Below are 13,082 nucleotides of genomic sequence, written 5' to 3'. Positions count from 1 at the left end.
TCTTTACACCGCGCTCTCTCCTGAGCAGTCACAGCGCAGAGCAGGATGAAGCCGGCGAAGCTGGAGCCTGGAGCAGCGACAGCAGGTGAGACGTGAGGTGAGTATTTGATTTTTTTTTTATTGTATGGAGGCCTGTGGCAGTATAAGGGAGAGGGGTGAGGTGGGGGTGTGTGACATCCTGCATGGGGCATTATAAGGGAGGGGGGTGAGGTGGGGGTGTGTGACATCCTGCATGGGGCATTATAAGGGGGGGTGACATCCTGCATGGGGCATTATAAGGGGGGGGTGACATCCTGCATGGGGCATTATAAGGGAGGGGGGGTGACATCCTGCATGGGTCATTATAAGGGAGGGGGGTGAGGTGGGGGGGTGACATCCTGCATGGGGCATTATAAGGGGGGGTGACATCCTGCATGGGGCATTATAAGGGGGGATGACATCCTGCATGGGGCATTATAAGGGAGGGGGGTATGTGACATCCTGCATGGGGCATTATAAGGAAGGGGGGGTGTCATCCTTCATGGGGCATTATAAGGGGGGGTGACATCCTATATGGGGGGGAACAGCCTGCATGGGGCATTATGTGGGGGGAACAGCCTGCGCGGGGCATTATGTGGGGGGAACAGCCTGCGTGGGGCATTATGTGGGGGGAACAGCCTGCGTGGGGCATTATGTGTGGGGAACAGCCTGCATGGAGCGTTATATGGGGCCAGTATTCTGTATGGAGCGTTATATGGGGGCCAGTATCCTGCATGGAGCGTTATAGGGGGGCCAGTATCCAGCATGAAGCGTTATATGGGTGCCAGTATTCTGTATGGAGCGTTATATGGGGGCCACTATCCTGTATGGAGAGTTATATGGGGGCAAGTATTCCGTATGGAGCATTATATGGGGGCCAGTATCCTGTATGGAGCATTTTATGAGAGCCAGTATTCTGTATGGAGCATTTTATGGGGGCCAGTATCCTGTATGGAGCATTATATGGGGGCCAGTATCATGTATGGAGCGTTACATGGGAGCCAGTATTCTGTATGGAGCGTTATATGGGGGCCAGTATCCTGTATGGAGCGTTATATGGGGACCAGTATCCTGCATGGAGCATTTTATGGGGGCCAGTATACTGTGTGGAGCGATTCGCTGGTTTCTGAGCTATTGTGGAATTTACAATAGATATCACTCATGTAATGTAAGAAGTGAAATCTTTGGCATTGTACTATATATATATATATATATATATATATATATATATACATATATATATTTCTCTTCAGTATCTGTGCATCATGAATTGTGGTATGTGTTAAAGGGGCCCACTGAGACTCTTTCGCCCGGGGCCCACAAAAACCTGGAGCCGGCCCCATGCTGAGCGCTAAGCGCCGGGACATCTCAGCGCTGCTTTCCTCTGTGTAGCAGTGCAGCGCTGCCGCGGCAGCGCCTTCATGATTCCCCTGACTTCCGGTCATGTGACGGCGCCGTCACATGGCCGGAAGTCAGGAGAACCTGGTGGCAGCGACGTGGACGAGCGCCAGGATTCTGCAGGGATCGCATGGGGGTAAGTATAACAAGTTTTATTTTTTTTAAATACAATTAATTAACTAGGAGTGGGGGGAATCAGAGATACACGGGGGGATGAGAGATGCATGGGGGGGGTGAGATGCACATGGTGGGGATGAGAGATGCACGGGGGGGATGAGATGCAGGGAGGGGATGAGATGCACGGGGGATGAGATGCACGGGGGGGATGAGATGCATGGGGGAGGGGAAGAGATGCACGGGGGGGTGAGAGCTGCACATGGGGGGGGATGAGAGCTGCACATGGGGGGATGAGAGCTGCACATGGGGGGGATGAGAGATGCACGGGGGGGATGAGAGATGCACGGGGGGGATGAGATGCACATGGGGGGATGAGAGATGCACGGGGGGGTGAGAGCTGCACATGGGGGGGTGAGAGCTGCACATGGGGGGGTGAGAGCTGCACATGGGGGGTTAGGTTTACATAACTTTGTTGCCCAAAAATTTCTTGCACAGGGGCCCACTACAGTCTGTGTCCGCCCCTGGGCTAATCCCAAGGAATGGACTTCGGAAGCAGAGTGTGCCTTTGTGTCCTTGAAGCAAGCTTTCTCGTCTGCTCCGGTGCTACACCATCAGATTGTAACAAACAGTTCTTCCTGGAAGTCGATGCCTCTTCCTCTGGGGACAGAGCAGTACTCACCCAGAAATCATGCTGCACATAACACATCTGCATCTCTGGCTGCTATGAGCATAAAAGGGGACAAACTTATGGTGTGGCACCCATGCTCCCCTGACCTCAACCCCATTGAGAACCTCTGGAGCATCATTAAAAGGAGTGTCTATGATGGCGGGAGGCAGTTCACATCTAAGCAACAGCTCTGGGAGGGTATTCTGTCCTCATGCAAAACAATTGAAGCAGAAACCATCCAAAACCTGACAAATTCAATGGACGAGAGAGTTCAGAAGCTCCTTTCGAACAAGCGGTCCTATGTGCAAATGTAACATCACCTAGAATAAAGTTTTGAGTTGAAAACTGTTTGATTTCAGCTTGTAATAACCTGCTAATGCTTATAATTTAAAAAATGACCATTTTTTTGTTCTTTATTATGATGAAAAGGTTGAAAACTCTGCTGTGCATAATAATTTGGAACATGCATTTTGAGTGCAGTTTGAGTTTTTAATTTTTTAAATATACTGTTATCATAGGCAGTTTGTACAAAATCCTTTCAATTGTACTCTAATAGTTATTTGACTGGAAAATTACAATGACTGCAATTCATATAGGTAATTTGGGAAAATCTGAGAAAATATTATTTGCATAATAATTTGGAACACAGTGTATAGTAGAGCAGCGGTGGGAGATTAATTTCCTTGAGGGGCCACATGAGAGACCATGACTGTTGTGGAAGCCAAACCAATAGGCTGAAATTAATTCTGCTCAATATTAATAATATTAACAAAATAATAAACTAAATATATTAACTGTATGACTTAATATTGAGCAGAATTAAGTATACTGACATCCCACGATATACAGTATGAGCCCCCACATAGCTCCCTAGATACAGTATAAGCCCGCACATAGCTCCCTAGATACAGTATGAGCCCCCACTTAGCTCCCTAGATACAGTATGAGCCCCCACTTAGCTCCCTAGATACAGTATGAGCCCCACACATAGCTCCTTAGATACAGTATGAGCCCCACACATAGCTCCCTAGGTACAGTATGAGCCACCGCATAGCTCCCTAGATACAGTATGAACCCACACATAGCTCCCTAGATACAGTATGAGCCCGCACATAGCTCCCTAGATACGGTATGAGCCCCCACATAGCTCCCTAGATACAGTATGAGCCCCACGCATAGCTCCCTAGATACAGTATGAGCCCCCGCATAGCTCCCTACACACAGTATGAGCCCCACACATAGCTCCCTAGATATAGTATGAGCCCACACATAGCTCCCTAGATACAGTATGAGCCCCACACATAGCTCCCTAGATACAGTATAAGCCCGCACATAGCTCCCTAGATACAGTATGAGCCCCCACTTAGCTCCCTAGATACAGTATGAGCCCCCACTTAGCTCCCTAGATACAGTATGAGCCCCACACATAGCTCCTTAGATACAGTATGAGCCCCACACATAGCTCCCTAGGTACAGTATGAGCCACCGCATAGCTCCCTAGATACAGTATGAACCCACACATAGCTCCCTAGATACAGTATGAGCCCGCACATAGCTCCCTAGATAGGGTATGAGCCCCCACATAGCTCCCTAGATATGGTATGAGCCCCACACATAGCTCCCTAGGATGGGGGAGCAAGATGGGGGGGAAGCATGGACCAGGATGGGGTAGCATATACCAAGATGGGGGAGCATATAACAGGATGGGGGGAAGCATGGACCAGGATAGGGGAGCATATACTAAGATGGGGGGAAGCATGGACCAGGATGACGGAGCATATACCAGGATGGGGGAGCATATACCAGGACGGGGGTGCATATACCAGGATGGGGGACCAAGATGGGGGGGAAGCACATAGCTCCCTAGATACGGTATGAGCCCCCACATAGCTCCCTAGATATGGTATGAGCCCCACACATAGCTCCCTAGATACAGTATGAGCCCCACACATAGCTCCCTAGATACAGTATGAGCCCCCGCATAGCTCCCTACACACAGTATGAGCCCTACACATAGCTCCCTAGATATAGTATGAGCCCACACATAGCTCCCTAGATACAGTATGAGCCCCACACATAGCTCCCTAGATACAGTATGAGCCCCCGCATAGCTCCCTACACACAGTATGAGCCCCGCACATAGCTCCCTAGATACAGTATGAGCCCCCGCATAGCTCCCTAGATACAGTATGAGCCCTCACATAGCTCCCTAGATATGGTATGAGCCCCACACATAGCTCCCTAGATACAGTATGAGCCCCACACATAGCTCCCTAGATACAGTATGAGCCCCCGCATAGCTCCCTACACACAGTATGAGCCCCACACATAGCTCCCTAGATATAGTATGAGCCCACACATAGCTCCCTAGATACAGTATGAGCCCCACACATAGCTCCCTAGATACAGTATGAGCCCCCCGCATAGCTCCCTAGATACAGTATGAGCCCCCGCATAGCTCCCTACACACAGTATGAGCCCCACACATAGCTCCCTAGATACAGTATGAGCCCCACACATAGCTCCCTAGATACAGTATGAGCCCCACACATAGCTCCCTAGATACAGTATGAGCCCCCCGCATAGCTCCCTAGATACAGTATGAGCCCCCGCATAGCTCCCTACACACAGTATGAGCCCCACACATAGCTCCCTAGATATAGTATGAGCCCACACATAGTCCCCTATATACAATATGGCCCGCACATAGCCTCCTATATATAGTATGTGCCACCACATAGCTCCCTATATACAGTATGCGCCCCCACATAGCTCCCTATATACAGTATGAGCCCCGCACATAGCTCCCTAGATACAGTATGAGCCCCCGCATACCTCCCTAGATACAGTATGAGCCCCACACATAGCTCCCTAGATATAGTATGAGCCCCCTCATAGTCCCCTATATACAATATGAGCCCGTACATAGCTGCCTATATATAATATGAGCCCGTACATAGCTCCCTATATACAATATGAGCCCGTACATAGCTCCCTGTATACATTATGAGCCCGCACATAGCTCCCTGTATACATTATGAGCCCGTACATAGCTCCCTATATACAATATGAGCCCGTACATAGCTCCCTGTATATATTATGAGCCCGCACATAGCTCCCTATATACAATATGAGCCCGTACATAGCTCCCTGTATATATTATGAGCCCGCACATAGCTCCCTGTATACATTATGAGCCCGTACATAGCTCCCTATATACAATATGAGCCCGTACATAGCTCCCTGTATATATTATGAGCCCGCACATAGCTCCCTGTATACATTATGAGCCCGTACATAGCTCCCTATATACAATATGAGCCCGTACATAGCTCCCTGTATATATTATGAGCCCGTACATAACTCCCTTCTCTGATCGATTGTCGGTTCCACAGCCAGCTCAGAGAATGGTCGAATGCAAAATGCAGCTGCCTGGGAGACACCTCTGACCACTGCATGAGGTGGCCCGGAGGCACCCCCCTGACGGCTGTACCCAGGTCACATGCCCCCCCTGATTCCTCTAGGTACAGCCCTGTACAGTTTATATGACAATACATGACTGGTATCTAGAGTATAATCAGGGATGTGTCCTTCTGTCAGAAGCCTCTATAGACTGCGCAAGCGCAATACCTGCGCAGTCTGGCCGCAGACAGAAAGACACATCCACATCCCAGACAAGGATGAGGAGTGTGGCGCCGGAGATCGCAGTATGCAAAGGCACCATAAACCCATACCTGTTCGGTCCTGTCATCTCTGGAGAGGCTGGAGGAGGAGTGTGGCGCTGGAATCAGAGCCTGCGCATACTGCGATTTCCGGCGCTATTTTAGTGAATACAAATATGAACAGTGTCTTCGACAAAATGGACAGCGTGGTAAGCGCATGCGCGTACTTTGGCGCCATTTTGTTGAATACACTCTGCACATTTGTATTCATTCAAATTAAACCGGATATCGCGCTATGCGGATATGAGGAGCATGGACCAGGGTGAGGGGGGAGCATATACCAGGATGGGGGAGCATATACCAGGATGGGGAAACATATACCAGGATGGGGGGGGAGCATAGACCAGGATGGGGGAGCATATACCAGGATGGGGGGAAGCATGGACCAGGATAGGGGAGCATATACTAAGATGGGGGGAAGCATGGACCAGGATGACGGAGCATATACCAGGATGGGGGAGCATATACCAGGACGGGGGTGCATATACCAGGATGGGGGAGCAAGATGGGGGGGAAGCATGGACCAGGATGGGGTAGCATATACCAAGATGGGGGAGCATATACCAGGATGGGGGGAAGCATGGACCAGGATAGGGGAGCATATACTAAGATGGGGGGAAGCATGGACCAGGATGACGGAGCATATACCAGGATGGAGGAGCATATACCAGGATGGGGGAGCATATACCAGGAAGGGGGTGCATATACCAGGATGGGGGACCAAGATGGGGGGGAAGCATGGACCAGGATGGGGTAGCATATACCAAGATGGGGGGGAGCATGGACCAGGATGGGGGAGCATATACCAGGATGGGGGAGCATATACTAGGATTGGGAACCAGGATGGGAGAGCATATACCAGAACGGGGGCGCATATACCAGGATGGCGGAGCATATAACAGGATGAAAAAGAAAGGGAAAAATCAGCTCACCCACCTAGAAGATCAACAGCACGGAGCCAGGAGTGCTACCAGACGAACAATGAGGAACCAGGAAGATCCAGCTGAACAAATCTTCTAAAATCCATATTTTATTGGGTCATGCAAAAAATATTAAAAGTCCACCTTGGAGAGGAACAGCAAACGCGTTTCGAACTATAAGTTCTTAATCATTGCATAGCCAGTGCAATGATTAAGAACTTATAGTTCGAAACGCATTTGCTGTTCCTCTCCAAGGTGGACTTTTAATATTTTTTGCATGACCCAATAAAATATGGATTTTAGAAGATTTGTTCAGCTGGATCTTCCTGGTTCCTCATATATCAGGATGGGGGACCAGGATGGGGGGAAGCATGGACCAGGATGGGGGAGCATATACCAGGATGGGGGGGGAAGCATGGACCAGGATGGGGGAGCATATATCAGGATGGGGGAGCATATACCAGGATGGGGGACCAGGATGGGGGACAATATACCAGGATAGGGGGGGGGAGCATGGACCAGGATGGGTGAGCATATACCAGGATGGGGGAGCATATACCAGGATGGGGTTGGAGCATGGACCAGGATGGGTGAGCATATACCAGGATGGGTGAACATATACCAGGATGGGTGAGCATATACCAGGATAGGGGGGGGGGGGAAGCATGGACCAGGATGGGTGAGCATATACCAGGATGAGGGAGCATATACCAGGATGGGGGACCAGGATGGGCGAGCATATACCAGGATGGGGGGGGGGAGCATGGACCAGGATGGGTGAGCATATACCAGGATGGGGAAGCATATACCAGGATGGGGGAGCATATACCAATAAAAAAGCTCACCACCCGGGCGTACAACGGGTTCAATAGCTAGTACGATATACTGTGATACAGACATCAGATGTTATATACTATACACATTGTTATATCCCATCTGATGTCTGTACCACAGTATACCATACACTAATCAGTATACTGGATGACATTTTTTGTACAGGGATATACACTGTACTGATCACACCTGGACCTGCCTACAGGACCTCACATATCATATATGGAGCAGTATAGTATGTGACGTCCAGTAGGTTCAGGGTTGATCAGTCAGCGTATGATCTGGTCTGCTGATGCCTGTGGTCGCTCTGCTGGGGCTCAGTGTGATTTATTGCAGGACATTTTCCTGCAGATCTGGTGACGCTGGAGCCGATGACCTGGCACTGACAGCACGACATGATCTGCAGCAAAGGTCAGACTCTGGAAATAATTCATACAGAGCCCCAGCAGAGCGGCCACCGACCTGACACTAAGGGATCCATGTGAACTCATCAGGAGGGGAGCAGCATCCTGCAGCCCCCTCCTTACTCCAGACATCCTGCCCTGGGCCCGACCTCGCATTTGCTATTTACCGCCATCCACTGCTGCACGAGCTCCGGCAGGCTGAAGAGAAGCAGCTCCAGGCGCCGCTGTGTGACGTCAGTCCTGGAGACGCAGCACACAGCGTGCAGTGCAGGGGGCGTGTCTGCCTCCCTGTGATGTAGCCGGCCGGCGTCTAAAAGGTACAGTGCAGTCCCCCTGTCTCTTCAGAAAACATTATAATGAGGGCGATCTGGCCATGGACCCCAAGGAGCCACGGGCCCCGGGCGGTAGCCCAGATCGTCCTCATTATAATCCGCCTATGCTGTCATCCTTAATCTTTTCTCTGACGATCTAGATACCACTCCAGCTCCAGTCTCCGCTGAAGACGTCTTTGATGTAGAGAACATTTTGGCCATCAAGAGGGTAAGAGGAAAGACTTTCTTTCTTGTGGATTGGAAGGGGTTTGGTCCTGAGGAGAGGTCATGGGAGCCCAGGGAGAACATACATGCTCCTCTTCTCCTAAAAAAATTTCTTGCGGGCTTGATGAAGAGGGGGCGTAAAGGGAGGGAGTACTGTAGCGTCATCATCTCTGCCTCCTGCCCGGCAGAGACGCCTATCCACTAGCCGCCATGGCCCTGGTCCGGCGTCCCCCTGCTCCTCCCTCTGGCTTTCCTGCGGTGCCTGCCCTGGGTGCGCGCACTGGGCACAGATCCCCGGGCACTTTACTGCCCCTATTTAAGGCACCTCCTCCAAAATGGAGGTGCCTATGCAAAGTTGTTGTTTTGTGTACTAAACACTTCTCCAGCCCTTAGGACCCAGTGTTGTCCGCCAGCCTGTCTATCTGCCGTGCCCGCCAGCCTGTCTATCTGCTGTGCTCGGCAGCCTGTCTATCTGCCGTGCCCACCAGCCTATCTGCCGTGCCCACCAGCCTGTCTATCAGCCATGCCCGCCAGTCTGTGTATCTGCCGTGCCCGACAGCCCGTCTACCAGCCGTGTCCACTTGTCAGTCTGCCAGCCAAGCCAGCCTGCATCACCTGCCTGTCTACCTGCGATGCTCATCTGCCGTGCCTGTCGGCTTTGGCCATCAGTCCCGTGGGAGTCGCTTGCTCTCACACGAGGTTGGTCCCAGAGTGGCACCTGGTCCACCTTCCCGATCCCTCCTTGGTTCACGGAGACGATTAAGCCGCCGTGTAACCAGGGTCGATCCGGGTAGGCATTTAGTTACGCCCCTCTGGTCCCTCCTTGTATCACAGCACAGAGGTTCACCACCTGGACCTGTAACACTGGCTAACCTATCATTTGCTATAAGCATCACAAACTATTATTAGAGGTTTTTTGCGTTACATTGCAATCTTCTGTGGATTTGATAACTTGCATTTGCTGCTTCTATGGCCTGCTGGTTAAGCTATCATTTGCGGTAAGCACCACAAAACTGATATTAGAGTTTGTTCATGTTACATTGCAATCTGCTATCTATTTTATAACTTGCATCTGCTGCTTCTCTGACCTGTTTGTTAACCCATTATTTGCTATAAGCATCATTAACTTTCATTAGAGACTGTTCATATTACATTACAATCTGTTGTGGATTCTGCTACCTAAATTTTGTTTTAGACCTGTCAATTTCCTCTTCATCTTCTATACGGATCCTGTGGCTTCCGGTGTGTAATGCCTCACTTGTTTGCTTACTGTCCAGCATAGTCTCTTGTTTGGGTCCCTACTGTGCCACGTCCCTTCCAGCCTACTTTGCCAACATTCTGGGTCTGTGTGTCCACCTAGACCTGCGGCTTCTTGAATCAACCTCAACAGGTGAGTTTAACAGCTTCTAGCTAAAAAATCGGAACAGTCCTGTCAAATTCAGGACTTTTGACAACTAAGTACTAAAGACTTTGTATGCACTAGAGGCACTCAAATTATGGACTAAAATTCTACAAAAAGTAAGGCGACATGTTAGAAGTGTTTTTCTGAGTTGTAATGCTACGTATAAGGATTGTATGAGATTAGAAAAACAAGCTTGTTATCCTCCAAAAACAGCGCCAACCCTGCCCAGTGGCTGCATCTGGTACTGCACGTCTATACATGAACACTGTACTATCAGACACATCTTATGGAGCCACGCCGTTGCTGAAGGAGAACTGCCATGTTTTTCTAATCCTATAAACCCATTTTCAGGGGAAGTGTTCTTTAAAAACTCTTGAATCAATGCTGCAAAATATCTGTAATTCACAAGATTATCAAGAGCAAGAAGAAACATCTGTTCCGGGGCGTCTCAAGGTTGCCTTGTCATCCAGGCTATGCGGCTGATTAATCATGTCATTTCGTTCCTCCCCATGACTACAAGGGGATGACACTTGCTATGTCGTGCTTTGAGCATTTTATTTTGGTGTCACCAGATGGAAGCAAGCAGTCCTAGTATACGGAAGATAATAAATACCGATCTGTGAGGGGGGATGAAATATAAAAACAGCAGCAGGAATAACACTGTGGTATGAGCACATCTAAGCATGTCCTCTGAGCTCACTACACAAGTCTGATCAGTGCTCGCTCAGAGCATCCTGCAAGCGCAAGTGGCAGATATAAATGAATAAGCAAATGCAAATGTGCCGGAGATAAAACAAGAGGCTTGAAATAAAGACAAATATCAAAGAGCGGACGAGTCTTAAAGTGAACAGCAAAAACTGCAAAACGGAGGAGGAAGAAGCAAAGAGCAACCAAGGTTTATTCTGTCTGTAAAGGGAATGTGTCATCAGAAAATGAGCTACTGTTCAAATCAGGTTTTTATGATAAATGTATTTAAAAAAAAAAGTGTGTTTTTTAACTTCCTGTTCACACTATCAATACTCACTAAAACAAGACTCACACTTCATGTTCACACTACCAAGACTCACACATCCTGTGCACATGACCAAGACTCACACATCCTGTTCACACTACCAAGACTCACACATCCTGTTCACACTATCAAGACTCACACATCCTGTGCACATGACCAAGACTCACACATCCTGTTCACACTATCAAGACTCAGACGTCCTGTTCACACTACCAAGACTCACACATCCTGTGCACATGACCAAGACTCACACATCCTGTTCACACTATCAAGACTCAGACGTCCTGTTCACACTACCAAGACTCACACATCCTGTTCACACTATCAAGACTCACACGTCCTGTTCACAGGACCAAGACTCACACATCCTGTTCACACTATCAAGACTCACACATCCTGTGCACATGACCAAGATTCACACATCCTGTTCACACTACCAAGACTCACACGTCCTGTTCACACTAACAAGACTCACAACTCACACATCCTGTGCACACTACCAAGACTCACACATCCTGTTCACACGACCAAGACTCACACGTCCTGTTCACACGACCAAGACTCACATGTCCTGTTCACACTATCAAGACTCACACATCCTGTGCACACTACCAAGACTCACACGTCCTGTTCACACTACCAAGACTCACACGTCCTGTTCACACTATCAAGACTCACACATCCTGTGCACACTACCAAGACTCACACATCCTGTTCACCCTACCAAGACTCACACATCCTGTTCACACTACCAAGACTCACACATCCTGTGCACATGACCAAGACTCACACATCCTGTTCACACTACCAAGACTCACACATCCTGTTCACACTATCAAGACTCACACATCCTGTGCACATGACCAAGACTCACACATCCTGTTCACACTACCAAGATTCACACATCCTGTTCACACTACCAAGACTCACACGTCCTGTTCACACTATCAAGACTCACACATCCTGTGCACACTACCAAGACTCACACATCCTGTTCACACTATCAAGATTCACACATCCTGTTCACACGACCAAGACTCACATGTCCTGTTCACGCTATCAAGACTCACAGATCCTGTGCACATGACCAAGACTCACACATTCTGTTCACACTGCCAAGACTCACACATCCTGTTCACACTACCAAGACTCACATGTCCTGTTCACACTATCAAGACTCACACATCCTGTGCACATGACCAAGACTCACACATTCTGTTCACACTACCAAGACTCACACATCCTGTTCACACTACCAAGACTCACACGTCCTGTTCACACTATCAAGACTCACACATCCTGTGCACATGACCAAGACTCACACATCCTGTTCACACTACCAAGACTCACACGTCCTGTTCACACTATCAAGACTCACACATCCTGTGCACACTATCAACTCACACATCCTGTGCACACTATCAACTCACACATCCTGTTCACACTACCAAGACTCACACGTCCTGTTCACATTATCAAGACTCACACGTCATGTTCACATTATCAAGACTCACACATCCTGTTCACACTATCAAGACTCACACATCCTTTGCACACTATCAAGACTCACACATCCTGTTCACACTACCAAGACTCACACGTCCTGTTCACATTATCAAGAATCACACATCCTGTGCACACACACATCCAGGAGGGGGCTGGAGTCGGGCGTAGCTAGAAGGAAGCCCCCAATGACTGGTATTGGCCAGGAGGATTTGAGTTTGGAAGATGCAGGGGTTTAGGATTGGGTATGGAAGTATAGGGGCGGGCACCATAAGGATTGAGGGGTGGATATGGGGAATAGTGTGGGAAGGGCTGGTCTTCTGTAGGACTTGGACAGAGAAGAGGAAATCCCTACCTCTATGGAGTCCATGGAAGCATTGTTGGCAGAACTCGGCTCGTTATAGAGATCCAGGCTAGCTGGCGTCCCAGCTGTCATCCTTGCTGGGGGCAGCACATGCGGAGGAAGAGGCACCGGGTCCCAGCGGGAGATCCAGAAGATCGCGGCCTCCGGAGTGGCTGTCGCCCGATGTATTTGCGGGCAGCAGGCGA

At 49.3% G+C, this 13,082-nt stretch overlaps 1 protein-coding gene across 4 annotated transcripts in view; it reads right to left on the bottom strand.

Moving 5' to 3' along the window:
* The window catches only part of ZMAT4 (zinc finger matrin-type 4), a 575,021-nt gene that overhangs the window by 468,258 nt on the left and 93,681 nt on the right, over positions 1-13,082 (bottom strand). For 2 of the 4 annotated variants that reach the window (XM_073684980.1, XM_073684982.1), the window contains exon 1: positions 8,248-8,351. The exons of the other annotated variants lie outside the window; for them this stretch is intronic. In XM_073684980.1, the coding sequence (XP_073541081.1) occupies positions 8,248-8,253 (6 nt within the window). In that variant the 5' untranslated portion in view covers positions 8,254-8,351. Of the gene's footprint in view, positions 1-8,247; positions 8,352-13,082 lie in introns of those variants that run through there. 4 annotated transcript variants of the gene reach the window in all.

Source organism: Phyllobates terribilis, unplaced genomic scaffold (genome assembly GCF_046119375.1).
Source record: "Phyllobates terribilis strain yellow unplaced genomic scaffold, ASM4611937v1 Scaffold_5__5_contigs__length_657084704, whole genome shotgun sequence".
Lineage (NCBI taxonomy): Eukaryota > Metazoa > Chordata > Amphibia > Anura > Dendrobatidae > Phyllobates > Phyllobates terribilis.
Note: the sequence above shows the minus strand (reverse complement) of the source record. Positions and strands in the feature narration are given on the sequence as shown.